Source organism: Ursus arctos, unplaced genomic scaffold, assembly GCF_023065955.2.
Source record: "Ursus arctos isolate Adak ecotype North America unplaced genomic scaffold, UrsArc2.0 scaffold_2, whole genome shotgun sequence".
Lineage (NCBI taxonomy): Eukaryota > Metazoa > Chordata > Mammalia > Carnivora > Ursidae > Ursus > Ursus arctos.
The window spans coordinates 82,076,905-82,100,863 of NW_026622874.1; the positions used below are offsets into that span (position 1 = coordinate 82,076,905).

At 36.7% G+C, this 23,959-nt stretch overlaps 1 protein-coding gene across 1 annotated transcript in view; it reads left to right on the plus strand.

Moving 5' to 3' along the window:
- The window catches only part of LOC113267547 (phospholipid-transporting ATPase ABCA3-like), a 178,948-nt gene that overhangs the window by 18,394 nt on the left and 136,595 nt on the right, over nt 1–23,959 (plus strand). The window contains exons 3-7 of the mRNA XM_057314873.1: nt 210–462; nt 6,301–6,428; nt 15,865–16,006; nt 20,424–20,683; nt 23,108–23,218. Of these exons, the coding sequence (XP_057170856.1) occupies nt 210–462; nt 6,301–6,428; nt 15,865–16,006; nt 20,424–20,683; nt 23,108–23,218 (894 nt within the window). The remainder of the gene's footprint in view (nt 1–209; nt 463–6,300; nt 6,429–15,864; nt 16,007–20,423; nt 20,684–23,107; nt 23,219–23,959) is intronic.

Here is a 23,959-nt window from a genome sequence, read left to right on the forward strand (position 1 = left end):
TTCCAAATGTATAAAACTGAGTTGATCAGTAGTATAGTATGACTTATAAGAAAGTTGGGAGGGATGAGGGTGAAAGTGGCACAAGACAGTCTGGGAAGCACTTGGCTGTTCCATAGTAAAACTGGCAGAAGTTTAATACCATAGAACTATCCATCTGCATTGAATGTGTCTTTAAATTAATTAACACCATCTTTTTGTTTCTCTTCTAGAGGAGGCAGTTCTTTACTTTAACATTGGAAGTCTTAACAGCACTGGTATTTCCAGTGATGATTTTGCTATTTCGTACACTTACTGCTATAAAGGTTGTTGGACCTTACAATTATACTTCTCATCCCATCAATACTTTGCCTTCTTACCTCAAAAATTCTGAAGAGTGGGAATTGACTTATGTGCCTTCTAATATTGATGTGGTCACTGAGATCACTGAGAACATGAAGAGGAATCTGAACATCAGTGTAAAAGGTTAGAAATTAAGGTTTTCTGTAACAGTTAAAAAATTGCTTTTCAGTGGAGATAAAGCAGTGTTATAAAACTGAGGGCTTCAGAGGGGAGGGGGTGGGGGATGGGATAGGCTGGTGATGGGTAGTGGGGAGGGCACGTATTGCATGGTGCACTGGGTGTTACACGCAACTAATGAATCATCGAACTTTACATCAAAAACCAGGAATGTACTGTATGGTGACTAACATAATATAATAAAAAAAATTTTTTTAAAGAATAAAATTAGAGAAGTCACAATTTTAAATTTTAATTTCCTTTGGGGCGCCTGGGTGGCGTAGTCGTTAAGCGTCTGTCTCCAGCTCAGGGCGTGATCCCAGCGTTCTGGGATCGAGCCCCGCATCAGGCTCCTCTGCTAAGAGCCTGATTCTTCCTCTCCCACTCCCCCTGCTTGTGTTCCCTCTCTCGCTGGCTGTCTCTCTCTGTCAAATAAATAAATAAAATCTTTTTTAAAAAATAAATAAATTTTAATTTCCCAATTTTAAATTCCCAATGTTTAAGCTTGCAACGTAACTATGAAGACAGTGTGGTATTGGTGGAGGGATAGACACATAAATCAGTGATATAGTACAGGCGTACCACAGGGAGATGTTGCAGGTTGTTTCAGACCATTGCAGTAAAGCAAATATCACAGTAAAGCTAGTCAAATGAATTTTTTCATTTCCCAATGCATATAAAAGTTATGTTTACACTATACTGTAGTCTGTTAAGTATGCAGTAGCATCATGTCTAAAAAAGCAATTCATACCTTAATTTAAAAATACTTTATTGCTAAAAAATGTTAACCATCATCTGAGCTTTCAGCAAGTCATAATCACTGATCACATATCATCATACAAATATAATAATGATGTAGGTTTCAACTGTGAAAATTTTGAAAATATTAAACAATAATCTAAATTATTCTAATTTACCTACTAATTTAAAATTTGGTAAAATATTAGGAAAGTAATAAAAAAACCCATGAAACATAGCTAAGTCAAGTGGAAGGCTTTCAATATATTTAACAACTGTCACTTCCAGTGTTTTAAGCAAATGTTAAGTTTTTGGTCTGTTTTTGAACACATAAATTTATGAATATATATATATTGTGTTATATATATATAATATTTCTTTAGATAGTTCAAAGATCTCCAACTCAATCTTAATAAATTAAAATAAATGAGATATTCTCCTCAAAATATGCACAGTTGTGTACGTAGTGGAAAACTTTGACAAACGGCAGTTGGTGTTACACAAAGATGTTTTGAGTAGTAAAAACCGGCTGGGAAAGCCTTGGTTCTCTGGCACCATGCCTTCTACAAAAAGCCAATTATCTATTAAGTCATCTGCATTCATTTCCCAGGTTAGCCAGGAAAGCAGGGTTGCCTGAGGGAGGGCTTGAATCCTATACACCAGGAAGTCTGAACTGTAGCCAGACGTACAATTAAGATGTTCCAGTAGAGTTATTATTTTGGTTCAGGCAAATTCTTCTGGCATCATTGTTTAGTGGGAGGAATACACCAAATACTTCACGTTTTACCTCATACAGTTAATATTGTCATAGTTCATGCTTTACTTTAAAGAGTTTTCAGGAAAAATATGTTGTGGCCCATAAATTCTTAGTGTTGCAATTTTAAAAGACAGAGACAAACATGAAAAAAAAATTATTGTCTACGCTCTGTTACCATTGTCTTCATGAAATTTGAGCAACAAAGGAAATAATTATATCTATGTGTTTACTACAATTGTTCCATATTTATGTCTAATTCTCAACAAATTTAGGGAAAGAATAAAGGTGTGTTTTCATTGTCAAAAAAAAAATATAATAATGATGAAAAAGTTTGAAATATTGCAAGAATTACCAAAATGTGACATATAGATGAAATGAGCAAATGCTATTGGAAAAATGGTATCAGTAGACCTGCTTTACTCAGGGTTGCCACAAACCTTCAATTTTTAAAAAACACAATCTGCAAAGTGCAATAAAACAAGTTATACCTGTGGAGAACACAGAGCTAGAACTATACAAATACGCCAAAATATTGTTTGCATTAGTGGAAGGATAAGCTTTTCAACAAATAGTGCTAGACAATTGGACATCAGAAGCCAAAACAATGAAATTTCACATCTTAGGCAAAAAAAAAAAAAAAATACATCAAAATGGATCACAGATCTAAAAGTAAAATGATAGAAAACAATTAGGAGAGAACATAGGAGAAAATCTTTGTAACTTTGTAAAGAATTAGTTGAAGCATTCTTCAAGACCATTCATGAAAGAAAAAAATGAAAAATTGGACTTTTGATATATAATATTAATGGTTGCTCTTGGGTTAAAATATGCGTGCATAATTTTTCACAATCAACTTAGAACATTTTACTAGTTTATTTTCACATCTACATGAGTTGAAAACTATATCAGAAAGTTGTAATTTATGCACATATTTTAAAGAACTTAAGAAAACTATTTACCCAGATTTTACCATAGCTCTTGTTTGTAACTTTATTCTTTTTTTTTTATTATGTTCAGTTAGCTGCCATATAGTACATCATTACTTTTTGATGTACTGTTTAATGATTCATCAGTTGCATATAACACCCAGTGCTCATCACAACATGTGCCTTCCTTAATACCCAACACCTGACTACCCCATTCCCAACTCCCCTCCCCTCTGAAACCCTCAGTTTGTTTCCTGGAGTCCACAGTCCCTCATGGTTTCTCTCCCTCTCTGATTTCCCCCTCAGTTCTCCCTCCCTTCCCCTATGGTCTTCCGTGCTATTCCTTATGTTCCACATATGAGTGAAACCATGATAATTGTCTTTCTCTGATTGACTCATTTCACTTAACATAATCCCCTCCAGTTCCATCCATGTCAGTGCAAATAGTGGGTATTCATCCTTTCTGATGGCTAAGTAATATTCCATTGTATATATGGACCACAACTTCTTTACCCATTCATCTGTTGAAGGGCATCTCCACTCCTTCCACAGTTTGGCTATTGTGAACATTGCTGCTACGAACATTGGGGTGCGTGTGCCCCTTCTTTTCACTACACCTGTATCTTTGGGGTAAATACCCAGGAGTACAATTACTGGATCATAGGGTAGCTCTATTTTTAACTTTTTGAGGAACCTCCATACTGTTTTCCAAGTGGGCTGTACCAGTTTGCATTCCCACCAACAGTGTAAGAGTGTTCCCCTTTCTCCACGTTCTTGCCAACATTTGTTCTCTGTGTTGTTAATTTTAGTCATTCTAACTGGTGTAAGGTGGTATCTGTATTTTTTATTTGAATTTCTCTGATGGCTAGTGATGTTGAACATTTTTTCTTGTGGCTGTTAGCCATTTGTATGTTTTCTTTGGAGAACTATCTGTTCATGTCTCCTGCCCATTTATTGACTGGATTATTTGTTTTTTGGGTTTTGAGTTTGAGAAGTTCTTTACAGAACTTGGCTATCAGCCCTTTATCTGTAATGTCATTTGCAAATATCTTCTCCCATTCTGTGGGTTGCCTCCTAATCTTGTTGACTGTTTCCTTTCCTGCGCAGAAGCTTTTTATCTTGATGAGGTCCCACAAGTTCATTTTTGCTTTTGTTTCCCTTGCCTTTGGAGATGTGTCTTGAAAGAAGTTGCTGTGGCCAGTGTCGAAGAGCTTACTGCCTGTGTCCTCCTTTAGGATTTTGATGGATTCGTGTCTCACATCGAGATCTTTCATCCATTTTGAGTTTATCTTTGTGTACAGTGTGAGAGAATGGTCAAGTTTCATTCTTCTGTATGTAGCTGTCCAATTTTCCCAGCACCACTTATTGAAGAGACTGTCTTTTTTCCACTGGATGTTTTTTCCTGATTTGTCAAAGATTAGTTGACCATAGAGTTGAGGGTCCATTTTTAGGCTCTATATTCTGTTCCATTGATCTATGTGTCTGTTTTTGTGCCAATACCATGCTGTCTTGGTGATCATAGCTTTGTAAGTCAGGCAGTGTGATGCCCCCAGCTTTGTTTTTGAAGTTCCAAGTTTCCTCTTCTATCATTTTCCTTCTTTCTGAAGAACTTTAGTAATTTTTTCGAGCAGGTCTACCGGCAGTGAGTTCTTTTTGTTTTCCTTCATCTAAGAAAGTCTTTAATTCATCTTCATTCCTGAAGATTGTTTTCATTTGGGATAAAATTTTGGGTTGACAGTCCTCTCAACATTTAAAAAATATTTATCAATTTCTTTTGACCTCCTTGGTTTTTGAAAAGAATCCTGTTTTGAATAGAATCCTTATTTTCTTATCGGTAATGTATCATTTCTCTCTGGCGACTTTCTTTTTATTTTATTTTATTTTTGTTAATAGTAATATTTTTTATTATGTTAGTCACCATACAATACATCCCTAGTTTTTTATATAAAGTTCCATGATTTAAAACGTGTGCATAACACCCAGTGCACCACGCAATACATGCCCTCCTTACTACCCATCACCAGCCTATCCCATTCCCCCACCGCCCTCCACTCTGAAGCCCTCAGTTTGTTTCCCAGAGTCCACAGTCTCTCAAGTTTCATTCCCCCTTCTGTTTACTCCCCCTTTCTTTATCCCTTTCTTCTCCTACCGATCTTCCTACTTCTTATGTTCCATAAATGAGTGAAACCATATGATAATTGTCTTTCTCTGCTTGACTTATTTCACTTAGCACTATCTCCTCCAGTGCCGTCCATGTTGCAGCAAATGTTGAAAAATCGTTCTTTTTTGATGGCTGAGTAATATTCCATTGTATATATGGACCACAACTTCTTAATCCAGTCATCATTTGAAGGGCTTCTTGGCTCCTTCCACGATTTAGCTATTGTGGACATTGCTGCTATGAACATTGGGGTGCATATGGCCCTTCTCTTCACTACGTCTGTATCTTTGGGGTAAACACCCAGTAGTGCAATGGCTGTGTTGTAGGGTAGCTCAATTTTTAACTTTTTAAGGGACCTCCACACTGTTTTCCAGAGTGGCTGTACCAACTTGCATTCCCACCAACAACGTAGGAGGGATCCCCTTTCTCCACATCCTCTCCAGCAATTGTTTCTTGCCTTGTCAATTTTTGCCATTCTAACTGGCATAAGGTGGTATCTTAGTGTGGTTTTGATTTGAATTTGTTCACTTAGCATAATGTTTTCTAGGTTCATCTATGTTGTAGTTTTTATCAATACTTCATTCCTTTTCATTGTCAGGTAATAGCCCATTGTATGGATATACTGCATTCACTTGGTACATCCTTCATCAGCTGATGGACATTTGGGTTGTTTCCACCTTTTGGCTGTTATAAATCATACTTCTATGAACATTCGTCTCTAAGTTTTATGTAGACATATGTTTTCATTTCTTTTGGGTGGAATTCCACTGAGAGTAGAATGAATATGTCATGTTGTAACTATGTTTAACTTTTTGAGGGGCTACCAAAAGTTATCTAAAGTTGCTGTACTATTTTATACTCTGATCAGCAGTGTATGAAAGTTCCATTTTTTCTGTATTCTCACCAGCACTTGTTATCATCTGTCTTTTTGATTATAACTATCTCAGTGGATGTAAATTGGTATCCCATTGTGATTTTGATTTGTATTTCCCTTATGACTAATGACTCTGCTTTATGTATATGTTATGATGATTGTTATTTAAAACTGAAGTAAAGTTTTATTCCTAAAATTGTTTTGAACCCCCAATATCTATTAAGTAGTTGTGATTCCAATATTTGAAAAACAGTGTTTTTAAGTTTACAATATTGGGATAAGATACATCTCCCCTGAGGAGGAATTATCAGATATTTCCATTGTAATGAACAATTTATCCTCTCTACAGTTCGAGGGTTTACTTCAGAAATGGAGCTTGAGAAGTACATTAAGTATGACTATGGATCTCGTAAAGTACTGGCTGCCATCATTTTTTACTGTAACTTCAAAAGCAGCAGTGACCCTCTACCACTTGAGGTGAGAATGTTGTATTTAGAGTTTTCTAAATACATAGCTTTCTAGTAGTTGCACTTCCAGTTTCTAGAATTTTAATGACTTTGCTATTACTAACCCAGTTTTATGGATGAAGCAACAAATTTTCCCAAGATCAAACGACTAGTATACAATACAGCAAGAATGTGAATCCAGATCTGAGTAACTAATTTCTCTGCTTTTAATTGTTGCTTTGTGATAAGGAAGGAACTGCACACAGAAGGCCTTAGACTCACAGAAAACTTTGACTAATCAGGCATTGCTTCTAGTTCTACAAAGAGGGGTGAAACAAGCTGCAGAGCAGATGCATTTTCACTAACAAGGAACAAAGCATGTAAAAAAATCCTTTTTCTTTGAATGAAACACAGAATTTAAGTTCTTTCGTAAATGACTAGAAAAAACACTAAGGCTCAGCCAAATTGATTCAGAACTAGGACATCCATAAGCACCAAGAAGGGATCTGATTATAGCGTAGCCACGCTAAGGAAAAAGAAAGACAGTGCCTTGCACTTGGTGTCTGCTTAGCAGATCTTGTTAGACATTCTATCCTTGTGGTGATAGAAATAAGTGGTCAACTATAATATCTAGACATGGAGCCAAGTTCTATGTTTATAATGCAGATACATGTTAGTAGAAGGCAAAATTAATAAAACCCCTGGTAGGATAATATATATTCTTTCTGTAAGTCCCATCCTTCCATGACTCCATGCTTCTGTACCAACTTCCTTCCATCTACTAAGTCAAAATTATCCATATGCTGATAATGGATTTAGGATCAACAGTATGCATTGGCTCAAAGTGTGTTAAGTGCGATTTCAAGTTTTATTACCATTACTAATTGACTGTGCTTGTGTCCTCAAATATTTGTACTAGATTTTAGCCACTACCTGTATGCTAAACTGAAATAGGCTCACTGCTTTATGTAATACAAGATTTAAATAGGAGCCTGTCTCCCAACATAAATGACAAAAAGAACGAGATAAAATAGAAAATGATCTGTCATGCGGAGATCCAAGACAACCACAATTTGGGGGGAGTTCTGATTCATTTATTTACAGAATAGTATTACATTATATAAAGAGATCACAATTTATTTATCAAGTCTGCTACTGGACACCCGGGATGTTTACAGCTTTTTTTTTTTCTTATATGCTAGTGAAAAAGTGCTACTATGAACATTAGCTATTCTGGATATATGCTTAGACATAGAATTTCTGGGGCATGGTCACATCTTAAAATGTATTACATAATGCCAAATTGTTTTCTGAAATAATGATACCAATTCAAACTCCCAGCAACAGTGTCTGAAAGTTGTCACTATTAAACTTAATATTTTCAGATGTTTCTCTTACTAATTCCATGGATATGAATTAGCTAATTCCACAGGTGTGAAGTGATATACAACTTTGGCTTTAATTTTCATTTCCTTGGTTCCTAATGAGATTAGTGTATGTCCATGTTTTAAGTGATGAATTATTCTTTAGTGAGGTATACATTTGGTCTTTTCCCCCAGTTTTCTATGGAAAAAATCTATTTTACATATTAATTGACCAATTTCTGTGTGTATACTACATAGGGATCCCTTGTCTCTCATATGTATTACAGGTATATTTTTCCAGTTTGTGGCTTTTCTTTCAGTTTTTTTGTCGTGATCAGATTTTCTTTTGATGATTGGACTTTTCTGTTTTAAAGCAGCCAAATTTTTAATTCTTTTTCTATATTCTTTTTTTAAAGTTTTTCTTTTAATTCCAGTTAGTTAACATACAATGCTGTATTACTTTCAGGTGTACAATATAGTGATTCAGTAATTCTATACATTACTCAGTGCTCATCACAAGTACAATCTTTAATCCTCATCACTTATTTCACTCATTCCCCTACCCACCTCCTCTCTGATAACATCAGTTTGTTCTCTATAATTAAGACTGTTTCTTGATTTCTTTCTCTCCCTCTCCCTCTCTTTCTCTCTCCCTCTCATTTTTTCCCTTTGTTTTGAAGAAAAACATGGTTTGAATGAGTAAAAATAATCAACTGACACAGAGAGATGAATCAGAGGTTGGAATTATCTAACAAAGATTTCAAAGCAGTCACCATAAAAAATGTTAAATTGTCTTGAAATGAAAAAAATAGAAAATCTTACCAAAGACACAGAAATTATAAGCAAGAAATTATAAACTTAAAAATACAATGACATATAAAAAACTAGTTGAATGGCTGAATAGTAGAATGGACAGAGCAGAGGATGTAATACTGAAGAATAAATTTCGCAAAAGTGCAAGGGGTATGCGCTGAAAGCTACAACACTGTTTGAAAGAAATTAAAGAAGACTTCATAGGGAGAGTTAAGATGGCAGAGGAGTAGGGGTCACCTTTTTCAGCTGGTCCCCTGAGACGAGCAGGATAGGTACCAGACCATCCTGAACACCCACTGAATCAACGTGAGATGCAGGAAGATACATCTGGATCTCTACAAATGAATATATCCAGAGCTGAGTATTGAGGTACGAAGCGGGGAGCCGTGAATCCAAGCACATATACCAGAAGATAAACGGAAGGGGGAGGGAGCCTCCACGTTCGGGCACTGGGAAGCAGTAGCCACCTACACAGGGGAGCGGGCGGACTCGTGGACCGGCATCCGCAGAGAGCAGAATGAGACCTTGAGCTGAGGAACATACATGACCAGACTGAAAATCAGAGCTCCGGAGTGCGCAAACCACATTGAAACGGAGCTCCGGAGCACGGAGGGGTGGCTGGCGGTGTTAGAAACACAAAGGACAGAGACGTGCTGGCCTTGGAAGTGAGGGCTGGAACGCCGGCTGTGGGGTGCGCATCCTGGGATGCTGCAGGGTTTAGCAGCACCAACAGAAACAGAGTTAAAGTCTCCAGAAGACCCCAGTGGAGAGTGGTCTGGGATCCCTCTGTTCTGAGACAGAGGCTGAAATTCGGCTACTGCTGCTCTGACTCTCAGAAGACACAGAGCAAACTGCCAGGGAAAGCCGCCAGAGAACAAAAGCCTGGAAATACCGGCTCACAGTGTGCCCATCCCCATCCCCTCTCACAGGGTACACAGAGACATTACCCAAACAGGGTTGCCTGAGTATCGGTGGGGCAGGCCCCTCCCCCAGAAGGCAGGCTGAAAAATCAAGAAGCCCACATCCCTAAGGTCCCTATAAAACAAGTGCACACTGCCTGGGTCCTGGCAATAATTTGGGCTCTGGGCAACCCCACAACCTCTCCTCATCAGAATGACGAGAAGGAGAAATCCCCCCCAGCAAAGAAAATGTGGCCTCTGCCACAGAACTGATGGATATGGATATAACCAAATTCTCAGAAACGGAGTTCAGATTAACAATGGTCAAGATGATGTGTAGCCTTGAAAAAACTACTAATGAAAATATTAATGACAATATAGAATCTCTAAGGGCAGAAATGAGAGTGAATCTGGCAGAAATTAAAAATGCTATGAATCAAATGCAGTCAAAACTAGATGCTCTGATGGCCAGGGTGAATGAGGCAGAAGGACGAATTGGCGAATTGACGGATGGGTTAGTAGAAGAGAAAGCTAAAATAGAAACTTGGCTCAAAAAAATCCAATCTCAAGAATGTAGGTTATGAGAGATACTGACTCAGTGAAACGTTCCAATGTCAGAATCATCGGCATCCCTGATGGGGTGGAGAAAAACAGAGGTCTAGAAGAGATATTTGAACAAATTGTAGCTGAAAAATTCCCTAATCTAGCAAAGGAAACAAGCATTCATGTCCAAGAGGCAGAGAGGATCCTTCCCAAGCTCAACCACGACAAAACTACGCCACGTCCCGTCATAGTGCAATTCGCAAATATTAGATCCAAGGATACTGTATTGAAAGCGGCCAGGGAAAAGAAATTTCTCATGTGCCAAGGCAAAGGTATCAGGATTACATCAGACCTGTCTACACAGACCTGGAATGAGAGAAAGGGTTGGGAGGCATTTTTAAAGCTCTTTCAGAGAAAAACATGCAGCCAAGGATCCTTTATCCAGCAAGGCTGTCATTCAGAATTGATGGAGAGATAAAGACCTTCCAGAATCGCCAGTCACAGACCAATTTTGTAACCACGAAACCAGCTCTACAGGAGATATTAAGGGGGGTTCTATAAAAGTAAAAAGGCCCCAAGAGTGATGCAGAACAGAAAGTCACAATCTGTGGAAACAAAGACTTTACTGGCAATATGGCATCATTAAAAACATACCTCTCAATAATCAGTCTCAATGTAAATGGCCTAAATGCTCCCATAATATACCACAGGGTTCAGATTGGATAAAAAGACATGACCCATCCATTTGCTATCTACAAGAGACTCATTTTGACCTAAAAATACATCCAGACTGAAAGTAAAGGGACGGAATACCATCTTTCATGCCAATGGACCTCAAAAGAAAGCTGGGGTAGAAATTCTCATATCAGACAGATTGGATTTTAAACTCAAGACTATAGTTAGAGATACAGAAAGGCACTATATTATTCTTAAAGGATGTATCCAACAAGGGGAATTGACAATTATAAATATCTATGCCCCCAACAGGGGAGCAGCAAGATACACAAGCCAACTCTTAACCAGAACAAAGAGACATATAGGTAATAATACATTAATAGTAGGGGACCTGAACACTCCACTATCAGCAATAGATTGATCACCTAAGCAGAAAATCAACAAAGAAACAAGAGCTTTGAATACCATACTAGACGAGTTGGACCTCATATATATATATATATATATAGAACACTACACCCCAGAACCAAAGAATACTCATTCTATTCTAATGCCCATGGAACATTCTCAAGAATAGACCATGTTCTGGGTCACAAAATAGGTCTCAACCGATACCAAAAGACTGAAATTATTCCCTGCATATTCTCAGACCACAATGCTTTGAAATTGGAACTCAACCACAAAGAAAAATTTGGAAGAAACAGACACTTGGAAACTAAGAACCATCCTGTTCAAGAATGATTCAATAAACCAGGAAATCAAAAATCAATTTAAACAATTTATGGAGACCAACGAGAATGAAAACACAATGGTCCAAAATCTATGGGACACTGCAAAGGCAGTCCTAAGGGGAAAATACATAGCCATCCAAGCCTCACTCAAAAGAATAGAAAAATCTAAAATGCAGTTTTTATATTCTCACCTCAAGAAGCTGGAACAGCAACAGAGGAACAGGCCTAATCCACGCACGAGAAAGCAGTTGATCAAGATTAGAGCAGGTATCAATGAGTTAGAAACCAGGAGCACAGTAGAGCAGATCAACAGAACTAGAAGCTGGTTCTTTGAAAGAACAAATAAAATTGACAAGCCACTGGCAAGACTTATCCAAAGGAATAGAGAAAGGACACAAATTAATAAAATTATGAATGAAAAGGGATAGGTCACAACCAACACCAATGAAATTGGAAGGATTATTAGAAAATTTTATCAACAGTTTTATGCCAATAAATTAACCAATCTGGAAGAGATGGAGGCCTTCGTGGAAACCTATAAACTACCAAGACTGAAACAGGAAGAAATTGATTTTTTAAACAGGCCAATTAATTATGAAGAGATTGAAACAGTGATAAAAAACCTTGCAAAAAACAAAACGCCAGGGCCTGACAGATTTCCCGGGGAATTCTACCAAACATTCAAAGAAGAAATAATACCTATTCTCCTAAAGCTATTTCAAAAAATAAAAACAGAAGGAAAGCTACCAAACTCATTCAATGAGGCCAATATTACCTTGATCCCCAAACCAGCCAAAGACCCCATCAAAAAGGAGAATTACAGACCAATTTCCCTGATGAATATGGACGCCAAAATTTTCAACAAGGTCCTTGCTAATAGAATCCAACAGTACATTAAAAGGATTATCCATCATGACCAAGTGGGATTAATCCCTGGGATGCAAGGGTGGTTCAACATTCCCAAACCTATCACTGTGATAGATTTTATCAAGAGAAAAGCCAAAAATCATATGATTCTCTCAATAGATGCAGAAAAAGCCTTTGACAAAATGCAGCATCCTTTCCTGATTAAAACCCTTCAGAGTGTAGGGATAGAGGGTACATTCCTCAATCTCATAAAAACCATCTATGAAAAGCCTACATCAAATATCATTCTCAATGGGGAAAAGCTGGAAGCCTTTCCCTTAAGATCGGGAACGCGACAAGGATGCCCACTCTCGCCACTATTATTCAACATAGTACTAGAAGTCCTTGCAACAGCAATCAGACAACAAAAAGGGATCAAAGGTATCCAAATCGGCAGAGAAGAAGTCAAACTGTCTCTCTTCACAGATGACATGATACTCTATATGGAAAACCCAGAAGAATCCACTCCCAACTATTAGAAGTTATAGAGCAATTCAGTAATGTGGCAGGATACAAAATCAATGCTCAGAAATCAGTTGCATTTCTATACATGAACAATGACACTGAAGAAAGAGAAATTAGGGAATCCATCCCATTTACAATACCACCAAAAACCATATGTTACCTTGGAATTAACTTAACCAGAGATGTAAAGGATCTATATTCTAAAAACTACAAATCACTCTTGAAAGAAAGACATTGAAGAAGACACTAAAAGATGGAAAAATAATCCATGCTCATGGATCAGAAGATTTAACATAGTTAGAATATCCATGCTACCCAGAGCAATCTACACTTTCAATGCTGTCCCGATCAAAATACCAATGACATTTTCAAAGAACTGGAACAAATAGTCCTTAAATTTGTATGGAACCAGAAAAGGCCCCGAATCACCAAGGAACTGTTGAAAAGGAAAAACTAAGCTGGAGGCATCACAATGCCGGATTTCGAGCTGTACTACAAAGCTGTGATCACAAAGACAGGATGGTACTGGCACTAAAACAGACACGTAAACCAATGGAACAGAACAGAGAACCCAGAAATGGACCCTCGGCTCTTTGGGCAACTAATCTTTGATAAAGCAGGAAAAAACATCCAGTGGAAAAAAGACAGTCTCTTTAATAAATGGTGCTGGGAAAATTGGACAGCTACATGCAAAAGAATGAATCTTGACCACTCTCTCACACCATACACAAAGATAAACTCCAAATGGATGAAAGACCTCGATGTGAGACAGGAATCCATCAAAATCCTAGAGGAGAGCAGAGGCAGCAAACTCTACGACATCAGCCACAGCAACCTTTTTCAGATTTTATTTATTTATTCGACAGAGATAGAGACAGCCAGCAAGAGAAGGAACACAAGCAGGGGGAGTGGGAGAGGAAGAAGCAGGCTCATAACAAATGAGCCTGATGTGGGGCTCGATCCCATAACCCCAGGATCACGCCCTGAGCTGAAGGCAGACGCTTAACCACTGTGCCACCCAGGCGCCCCCACAGCAACATTTTTCATGACACCTCTCCAAAGGAAAGAGAAACAAAAGATAAAATGAACTTGTGGGACTTCGTCAAGATAAAAAAAAAAAAGGAAACAGTCAAAAAAACTAAGAGGCAGCCCACAGAATGGGAGAATATATTTGCAAATGATGCTACAGATAAAAGACTGGTATCCAAGATCTACAAAGAACTTCTCAAACTCAATACACGAGAAACAAATAAACAAATCATAAAATGGGCAGAAGATATGAACAGACACTTTTCCAATGAGGACATACAAATGGCTAACAGACACACGAAAAAATGTTCAAAATCATTAGCCATCAGGGAAATTCAAATCAAAACCACACTAAGATACCACCTTACGCCAGTTAGAATGGCAAAAATTGACAAGGCAAGAAACAACAATTGCTGGAGAGGATGTGGAGAAAGGGGATCCCTCCTACGTTGTTGGTGGGAATGCAAGTTGGTACAGCCACTCTGGAAAACAGTGTGGAGGTCCCTTAAAAAGTTAAAAATTGAGCTACCCGATGACCTAGCCATTGTACTACTGGGTATTTACCCCAAAGATACAGACGTAGTGAAGAGAAGGGCCATATGCACCCCAATGTTCATAGCAGCATTGTCCACAATAGCTAAATCGTGGAAGGAGCCGAGATGCCCTTCAAAAGATGACTGGATTAAGAAGTTGTGGTCCATATATACAATGGAATATTACTCAGCTATCAGAAAGAACGAGTTCTCAACATTTGCTACAACATGGACAGCACTGGAGGAGATAATGCTAAGTGAAATAAGTCAAGCAGAGAAAGACAACTATCATATGATTTCTCTCATCTATGGAACATAAGAACTAGGAGGATCGGTAGGAGAAGAAATGGATAAAGAAAGGGGGAGTAATCAGAAGGGGGAATGAAGCATGAGAGACTATCGACTCTGAGAAACAAACTGAAGGCTTCAGAGGGGAAGGGGTGGGGGAATGGGATAGACCGGTGATGGGTAGTAAGGAGGGCACGTATTGCACAGTGCACTGGGTGTTATACGCAACTAATGAATCATTGAACTTTACGTCAAAAACCAGGGATATAGTATATGGTGACTAACATAATAAAAAAATATATTTTAATAAAAGAAATGGTCAAAATATTAAAATTAGAGTTTTTAAAGGAAAAAAAAGAATTATTCACCACGATCAAGTGGGCTTTATTCTTGGGCTGCAGGGATGGTTCAATATTTGCAAATCAGTGAACATGATACACCACATTAATGAAAGAATAAGAACCATATGATCCTCAGTAGATGCAGAAAAAGCATTTACCTTTTCAGGTTGTCTGGTATGATCAGTATGATTTCTGTTTCCTCTGTAGCTTGAACAGATATATAGCTGTCTGTCGTGTACAGGTTCTACCTTTTGTGCCGTCTCCTTTGTCTGAACAATTAGGTTGGTTCATATATTTCTACCACAAATAATATTACAACAAACTTGTGCATGTTTCCTTTATATTGTTGGAGGTGTATATTCCAAGTCTGTTCCTGGAAGTAGGATTGCTGAATCAAACCATAAATGCATATGTAGTTTTATTAAACATTGCCCGATTCTCCATTATAGTTGTGCCATTTTGTATCCCACAACCAATGTATTAAAGTGCCTGTTTGTCTACAGCTTCAGTGACAGAGCATGTTGTTGAGCTTTTGATTTTTCCCGTGTGATGGGTAACACATCTCTGTAATTTAATTTGTATTTATTTCATTGTATGACATTGAGAAGCTTTTCATATATTTATGGGCCATTTGTATATCTTCTTTTTGTGAACTATCTATATTCTGAGAAAACTTTAGATGTTCTTATGATCAGAGAACTTATATTGTGCTTTCAGTCACTGTCATTTCCAAGTGTTCAGAATCACTGTGACGTCAGATGAGTCTTATATTTCAAACCATGTGTTTCCCCATTTGGACTTAACTTTTCTTTATTTTTAATATGTGCATTTCAGTTTTATATGTTTTTAAGCATGATTTGTTTCCTATTGCTACTTCTAGGTAAAATATCATCTGCGTTTTGTTAGGATACAGAGATCTTTGATATGGCCAGACAGGCTGGGCTGGAAGACATCCTTACTCTTTCCTGTTCATCCCCCTGTAGGACCGAGGAATGCAGATTATGATGATGGAGGAAGTCCTGGTGAGCAAATCATTAAACATCCTTATTTTATTATCTCAATTGCATATTAACCTATACATATGGTTATATGTGTGTTTTATACATATATATATGTGTTTGTATATATGTTCTTAACTTGTAATTTTTTAAATTGAATTTATATTTTATCAAAACTACTTTCAATCGTACACATTAGTTGTGGTTTAGTGTTTTGCTTTCCAAATACAGACACCTTCATTTGTCAGCATCACTTGCCTGTTTGTGTCTATATATAATTTTATTGAATTGATCTAAAAGTTTTAAAATTGTGGTAATTTTTAATTCAGATTTTTATTTTGAAAATTATCTTACATGAAAACCCCTAAATGCGGAATTTGGATTTACCAACTATCTCGAGATTTTTATCTTTAGCAAATATTTAATAGAAGAAAAAAGCTATGCACATTCTAGCAGAAGGAACAAAAGTTGGAAATAACATAAAATCAGTAAAAGAATAGATGAACCTATTAGACAGTCATTAAAAATAATCTTTACGAAGTCTACTAAGAAGGAATTTAAGCTTAAGGATTAAGCTGAATCTATACATGCATTTATTTAGTTAGTTAGTTGGAGATGGTGGGCATTATTCCAGGCAGTGGAAGTAAAATCATGAGCACATATAGGACAGGATGCCACATTCAGGGAACTACATGGCCTACATGGTTTGTTTGCTTTCTTTATTTATAGAGCTAGAATAGAGGGTGCATGTAAGGCTGTTAAAAATGAGGCTAGGCGGCAAAAAGGCCATTAAAGACCTGGTGTGTAGATGAAGGAGTATGAAATTTCTCCTGGAAGTTGTGAGAGACACAGTCCACATAGCAATATTTAGCATGAATAGGAGAAATGACTTAATATGGTAGTGAATGCTTATCTCCAAGTGATAATACTCATAGTTTATCTTTGTTTTTTGTTATATACTGTTGCTGAACAAATAAGACTGTGGCCTATGTTTCACAATTTATGTATTAATAATTTATATAAGTGATCAAGATATTTCAGAGAATGACTTTTTTCAGATGTTGGGATTTTATTTTGTCATTTCACTTCTCAACTTCAAGTGGCACATTACTTGAGAACTAGCAATATATACCCTTAGATCTCCTTAATACCTTGATATTTGGGGGAAAATGTTAGAGAAGGAAGGATGAAGGACTGAATGCTAGGTAAATAAAGGAGGACAAAGGTACAAAGACTAAGAAGGATTGGCAGGGAAATGAGTAGAAAATTAAGATGATCTTATCTATTACATGAATCAGGGGAGGAATGGGAAACTATGCTTAATTTTTCAGTTTTTTTTTTTTTTACCACAAATGAACTTTTGTGATATTTTAAAACTTAAAACAACAATCCCTCCATGGAACACAGTTTCAAGTAATCTAACACACATTTTATTTAAATATCTATTTAAAGATTTATATTTATTCAGGAGTTCCATGTATTTTCAGATATATTGTTGGTTCCAAATTTTGGAAGTATCTTTTTCCAACTTTTGATTTTACCTATGCTGTCCTTTATTGAAATAGCAGAAATCTTTTATTTGATGTAATGTAGCAATTTTTGGCCACATGGCCTTTTTCTGGGCCTTTGTTTAAGAAGTCCATCCCTACTTCTAAATTCAAAAATATTCTTCTGCTATTTCCTCTTTATGGTTTTTCCTTCTATGATTTGGTTGTTAATCCACGAGGAAGGAGTTCACATTTGTATGTAGTTTGTGTTAGGGATTCAGTATTGTTTTTTTACCACAGAAAGGAAAACAGTTTTCCCAAAACTGTTTAAAATAATATCCTAAAATTCTTTTTTCTTATTAGTCTGTCTACTCTTTTATTTTAAGATTTTTTATTTTTTTATTTATTTGAGAGAGATACAGCAACAGAGATAGAGAGAGCACAAGTGGGGAGGAGAGAGAGAAGCAGACTCCCCACTGAGCAGGGAGCCCAACACAGGGTGCAATCCCAGGACCCTGGGATCGTGACCTGAGCCAAACACAGATGCTTAACCAGTGGAACCACCCAGGTGGCCCTAGTCTTTCTACTCTTTTTTTCTTTTATGATATGTTAGTCACCATACAGTACGTCATTAGCTTTTGATGTAGTGTTCCGTGATTCATTGTTTGCGTATAACACCCAGTGCTCCATGCAATACGTGCCCTCCTTAATACCCATCATCAGGCTAGCCCATCCCCCCACCCTCCCTCCCCTCTAAAACCCTCAGTTTGTTTCCTGGAGTCCATAGTCTCTCATAGTTCATCTCCCCCTCTGTCCCCCCTCTTCATTTTTCCCTTCCTTCTCCTAATGATCTCCCTGCTATTCCTTATGTTCCATAAATGAGTGAAACCATATGATAATTGTCTTTCTCTGCTTATTTCACTTAACATAATCTCCTCCAGTTCCATCCATGTTAATGCAAATTTTGGGTAATCATCCTTTCTGATGGTTGAGTAATATTCCATTGTGTATATGGACGACATCTTCTTTATCCATTCGTCTGTTGAAGGGCATCTCAGCTCCTTCCACAGTTTAGCTATTGTGGACAATGCTGCTATGAACATTGGGATGCGTATGGCCCTTCTTTTCACTACGTCTGTGTCTTTGGGGTAAATACCCAGTAGTGCAATTCCTTGGTCATAGGGTAGCTCTATTACTCTTAAACCAATATCGTATTACTATTACAGTGGTTTTGTGTACTGCATCTTAATATCAACCGAGACTCCAAGAAAACTCAGATTAGGGAATTAGCAGATAAGAACTTGTTGTAAGGTGGCTATTATAACTATTCTCAGTCTTTGAATTAAAGTAAGTGCACAATGAAAGAAGTGCTAAGTCTTAGCAGAGAATTAGAAACCATAAAAAAGGAATAAAACATGAAGTCTAGAATTGGAAAATACAGGACAGATTTAATAGTGAAGATAACAGAAGAAAGAGTAAATGAACTTGCAACAATAAAATGTATTCAGTTTGAAAAACATAAAAATTGAATTTCATTGAACTGTGGGGCAATACCAAAAGTTCTAACATATGTGTAGTTAGAGTCCCTGATGGATAAAAGAGAAGAGGGCAGAAAAGAGAAGGTGTAGAAGAATGGCTGTAAGAGTCTTAAATGTGATTAAAGACAATAACCATCAAGTGGCTGGAGCAGATATACACATATCCGATAAAACAGATTTCAAGACAAAAGGTCAGTTGGTCAGGAAGATATAACAATTATAAATATATATGCATCTAATAACAGCTTCAAAATACATGAAGCAAAAATTGACAGAATTAAAGGGAGAATTGGGCAATACCACAGTTGTTGATGGAGATATTAATATCCTCTCAGCAGTTGACAGAGCATCTAAACAAAAAAATTGTAAAGAAGTAGATGATATGAAAAACATTTTCAGTTTCCCTGAATTGATTGACATTTGCAGAGCAATTACTCACCAGTGGTAGAATACACATTCTTTTTAAGTGCACATGGCATTTTCACCATGATAACTCTTATGTTGAGTTGTAAAATAAATCTCATTGAAGTTAAAAAGACTGAAATCATGTAGAGTTTGTTCTCTGATGACAGTGAAATTAGGGGCAGATAACAATGAGATAATTGGAAACATTAGATAATTAGAAAAATATTTGGATATTAAACAACCATTTCTGAATAACAACCATTGGACAGTAACAACCATTTCTTTGTGACTTCTTTCACAATCAGAAAATATTTTAAATTGAATAATAAGGAAAGCTAACATGTTAAGATTTGGAGCAAAATTGGAGGAATATAGCTAAAGCCATGCTTAGAAAGAAGCTCATTGTTTTAAATGTTCATATTAGAGATGTACTGTATGGTGACTAACATAATATAATAAAAAAAACATTAAAATAAAAAAAAATAAATGTTCATATTAGAAAAATGGAGAAGTACAAAATTAATGATCAGAGTTCCAATTTTAGAAATCAATAAAAACAAATTAAACCCTAAGTTGCCTTTTCGTTGTATGGTTGACTTGGTTTCAGTGGAACAATTTTTCTTGAGGGCCATTCTGCATTACTCTGTAGAACTTATCTGTGATTCTGAGCCTCATTTCTCTATTTACATTTCCAAGTCTTCATGTCTCTAATATTTAATTAAATCTTCATTCTTTTTATAGGTATAGATTGCATTAGCAAGCCTACCATTGTCATTAAGTATATATAATTTTGGGAAGATGTGAATCAGATTCAGCTGAAGAAGTATCCCTTACTTCTATGTCAAAACTCTGATATGTTTTCAGGGTAATTACATGCATTTAGCCTTGATACAGCAGTAAATTTGGGTTCTGTAGGTGACAAACTATGACTTACTTGAATTGCTGTGTTATTTATGTGTCTGAGCAGTTCCTTAGTCTGTTTTATTTGACAGCGTTTGTTTTATCATGCAGGGTACATCAGAGAAGGGTTCCTGGCTGTACAGCATGCCTTAGATAAGGCCATCATGCTGTATCATGAGAGCATTGCTAGCCAAAAACTGTTCAGTAGTATCAGTATCTTTATACAGAGATTTCCACATCCAGCTTATTCTCATGATGGATTAATTTGGATCACTAGTTCCTTCCTCCCTTTGATGTTCATACTCATGTTCTCTCCAACTGTACTTTCCATCATGCGATCCATTGTCTGGGAAAGGGAAAAAAGATTGAAGGTAATCCCAATTTCTTTGTTTGTTTCAAGTTTTTATTTAAATTCCAGTTAGTCAACATATAATATAATGTTAGTTTCAGGAGTAGAATTTAGAGATTCATCACTTACATACAACACCAGGTGCTCATCACAAGTGTCCTCCTTAATCCCCATCACCCATTTAACCCATCCCCCCACCTACCACCCCTCCAGCAGCCCTCAGTTTGTTCTCTATAGTTAAGAGTCTGTTTTCTTGTTTTATATTTTCTGCTACTGGGATGTAACAACTACCCACCAATGATAAATATGTAGAAATAATCCAACTCTCCATAGAAAAGAGCCCCTCAGGCCTAAAAACATTTTTACAGAAACAGATGAACATAGGGGTGAAAAAAAGAGAGAGGCAAACCATTAAAGTGAATACTGATGCCACTTATCAGTTTTTCAAGCTGGCAGAATTTCAGAGAGAAACTTGTCTCTTGGGAGCAACAGGAAGAGAAAACCTGAAGGTGTGCAGGGAGACAAAAAGGGTCACTGGAGGAATTTAAAGTCTCTAATAACTAGAGTAACAGTGAACTTAGCTCCTGGCTAAATTAACATAAAACCCCACATCTTAGGCCTTCACCTTGATATCTATTACCCTCAATAACATGTCTGGGTCTCAACAAAAAAATTATTAGGCACACCAAAAATTAAGAAAACACATAGTCCAAAGAGGCAAATCAGTCATCAGAACCAGACACAGATAAAACACAGATGTTGAAAATATCAGACAAGGAAATTTAAATTACTATAACTAATAATTTAAAGGCTCTAAGGGAAAGGTAGATGTGTTCAGGATCCTCAAGACAGCCCCTAATTTCTGAAATTCTCTAGAAGGACTAGTGGGACTCGCATATAGTTAATGCTCACAGTTAGGAATTATTATAGTGGTGTAGTGTGTAAACATAGCTGGCTCAGAAGAGGATATGACACAGGCAAAGCCTGGAGGAATTTACCTGCTGGCTTCTTCTTTCAACCCCACAAGAGGTCACACAGAGCACACTCTTGCCTCAGCAATGAAAATCCAGCAGTATGTTTGTGATGTTCATGTCTAGGGAAGTCCATTAGAAATTTAGCATCCAAGGTTTTGATGGGGGCTGGTCATGTAGACACCCTTTGCCTAGCATGTACCAAAATTCCACACTCCTAGACAGCAGGTATTCAGCATGAACCATAGTGTTTGTATCAACAGTTTTGGCACAGTCACCTATCCTTATCATTTAGGGAAAGTTTTGTGTCAGTGTAGGGAATAGTTTACCAGCCAAGTTCCCATGTACCAGCCAAAGGCCAACTTATAAATATGCCTTTCTTTTTTTAATTAATTTATTTTTTAATTTAAATTCAATTAATTAACACATAGTGTATTATTAGTTTCAGAGGTAGAGTTTAGTGATTCATCGGTTGCATATAACATGCAGTGCTCATTACATGCCTTTCTAAGAATAGTAGTCTCAGTCAGGCCTCCTTTGTTAATAACACTTTTCTGTACAGTAGGTAACATGCAAGATAAGATAGATAATGTTACCAGACAGATCAAAACTATAAGAAGTCAAATAGAATTTCTAGACATAAAAAACATGCTAACAAAAATGAAGACTGCTTTTGATGGGCTCATCACTAGACTTGAGGAAAGAATCATAGTGTTGAGTATGACAGTTGAAATTACACAAACTGAAATGCAAAGACAAAACACAATATAAAACCCAGAATAAAACATTCAAGAAGCATAAGACAATATAAATGGTATAACATATACATAATTTAAATCCCAAAAAAGGAGATAAAAGAGCTGAAGAAATAATGGCAGAGAATTTTCCAAAATTAATGATAGACATCAAATCACAGGTCTAAGAAGCTCAGAGAACACAAAGCAGGAAAAGTACCATGCACACACAAACACATACATAAACACACAAGCACAGAGATGCACACACGCAGAGTATATTCAAACTGTTGAAAATTAAAGACCAAAGAGAAAATCTTGAAAGCAGCCAGAGTGGGGATAAAGATACGTTGTCTACAAGGAACAAGCATAAGACAGTTGGATTTAAAAAAAAAAAAAAAAAGACACACTTCTGTTATACTCCAGGAAGTAGAATATAATAGAAAGGGAACTTAATATTTTGAAGTTTAATTTTAGATGTTTTCCCATTTGGTCCATTACTAGGTGTAGTAATGAAGAAAGATCTCTGAACTCAGAAGAAGTATATTTTAATGCCAGCACTGCCCTAACTGCATAATTTTGAACAGCACACTTTCTGAGCCTCGATTTTTCATATTCATAACATGGAGATGATATTAACTATTTACATAGTTCTATAGGGAAATTTAAATAGAAAAATGTATGTAAGTCGTATGAATTGCTGATACATGTAATATTTGACTTGCGTTGACTTTCCTACAGGAGTACCAGCTTATAATTGGACTTAAAAACTGGATCATCTGGGCTGCCTATTTCTTCACATTCTTCTTTTTTTATATCATTATTATCTCTATGATATGTGTTTTATTCTCTGCCAAGGCAAGTGTCTATTTTTGTGCTATCCAGTAGAAATACCAGGAGTCACATATGTACTACTGGTTTTTTTAGTAGCCAGTAGAAATTTTTAAAACCAGAAAGAATGGGCAAAATTATGTTAATGATATTTTAAATTTAACCTAGTATGTATAAAATATTATTTGAATATGCAACCAATTCAAAAAGTAAGAGGTTTTTTACATTCTTTTTTTTACATTTTATTTATTTGAGAGAGAGAGAGCAAGAGAGAGAGAGCACGAGCATGGGGCAGGTGAGAGGGAATAGCAGACTCCCCACTGAGCGGGGAACCTGATACAGGGCTATATCTTCCAGGACCCCAGAATCATGACCTGACCTGAAGGCAGATTTTTAAAACGACTGAGCCACCCAGGCACCCCTACATTTTTTTGTACTGTCTTCCTACTCCTGTGTATGTTTTATATTTACAGCACATCTGAATTCATATATTTTATTTTCCTTAGAAATATTTGATCTGTATTAGACACTGCCTTCATTTTTCAATTTAAATGAAGATACCTAAAATTAAATGAAGATAAAAATTTAGTTCCTCTGTCACACTAGCTACATTTTAAGTGCTCAATAGCTACATGTGTTTAATGGCTTCTGTGTTAGACATCTTAGTTCTAGTTGATTACAGCCTGCCGTAACTATCCTTTGGGAGGCAAAAAGTAATTATAGTGTGAACTGCTTGGTCTCGGGTGCTAGGAGGATGAAATA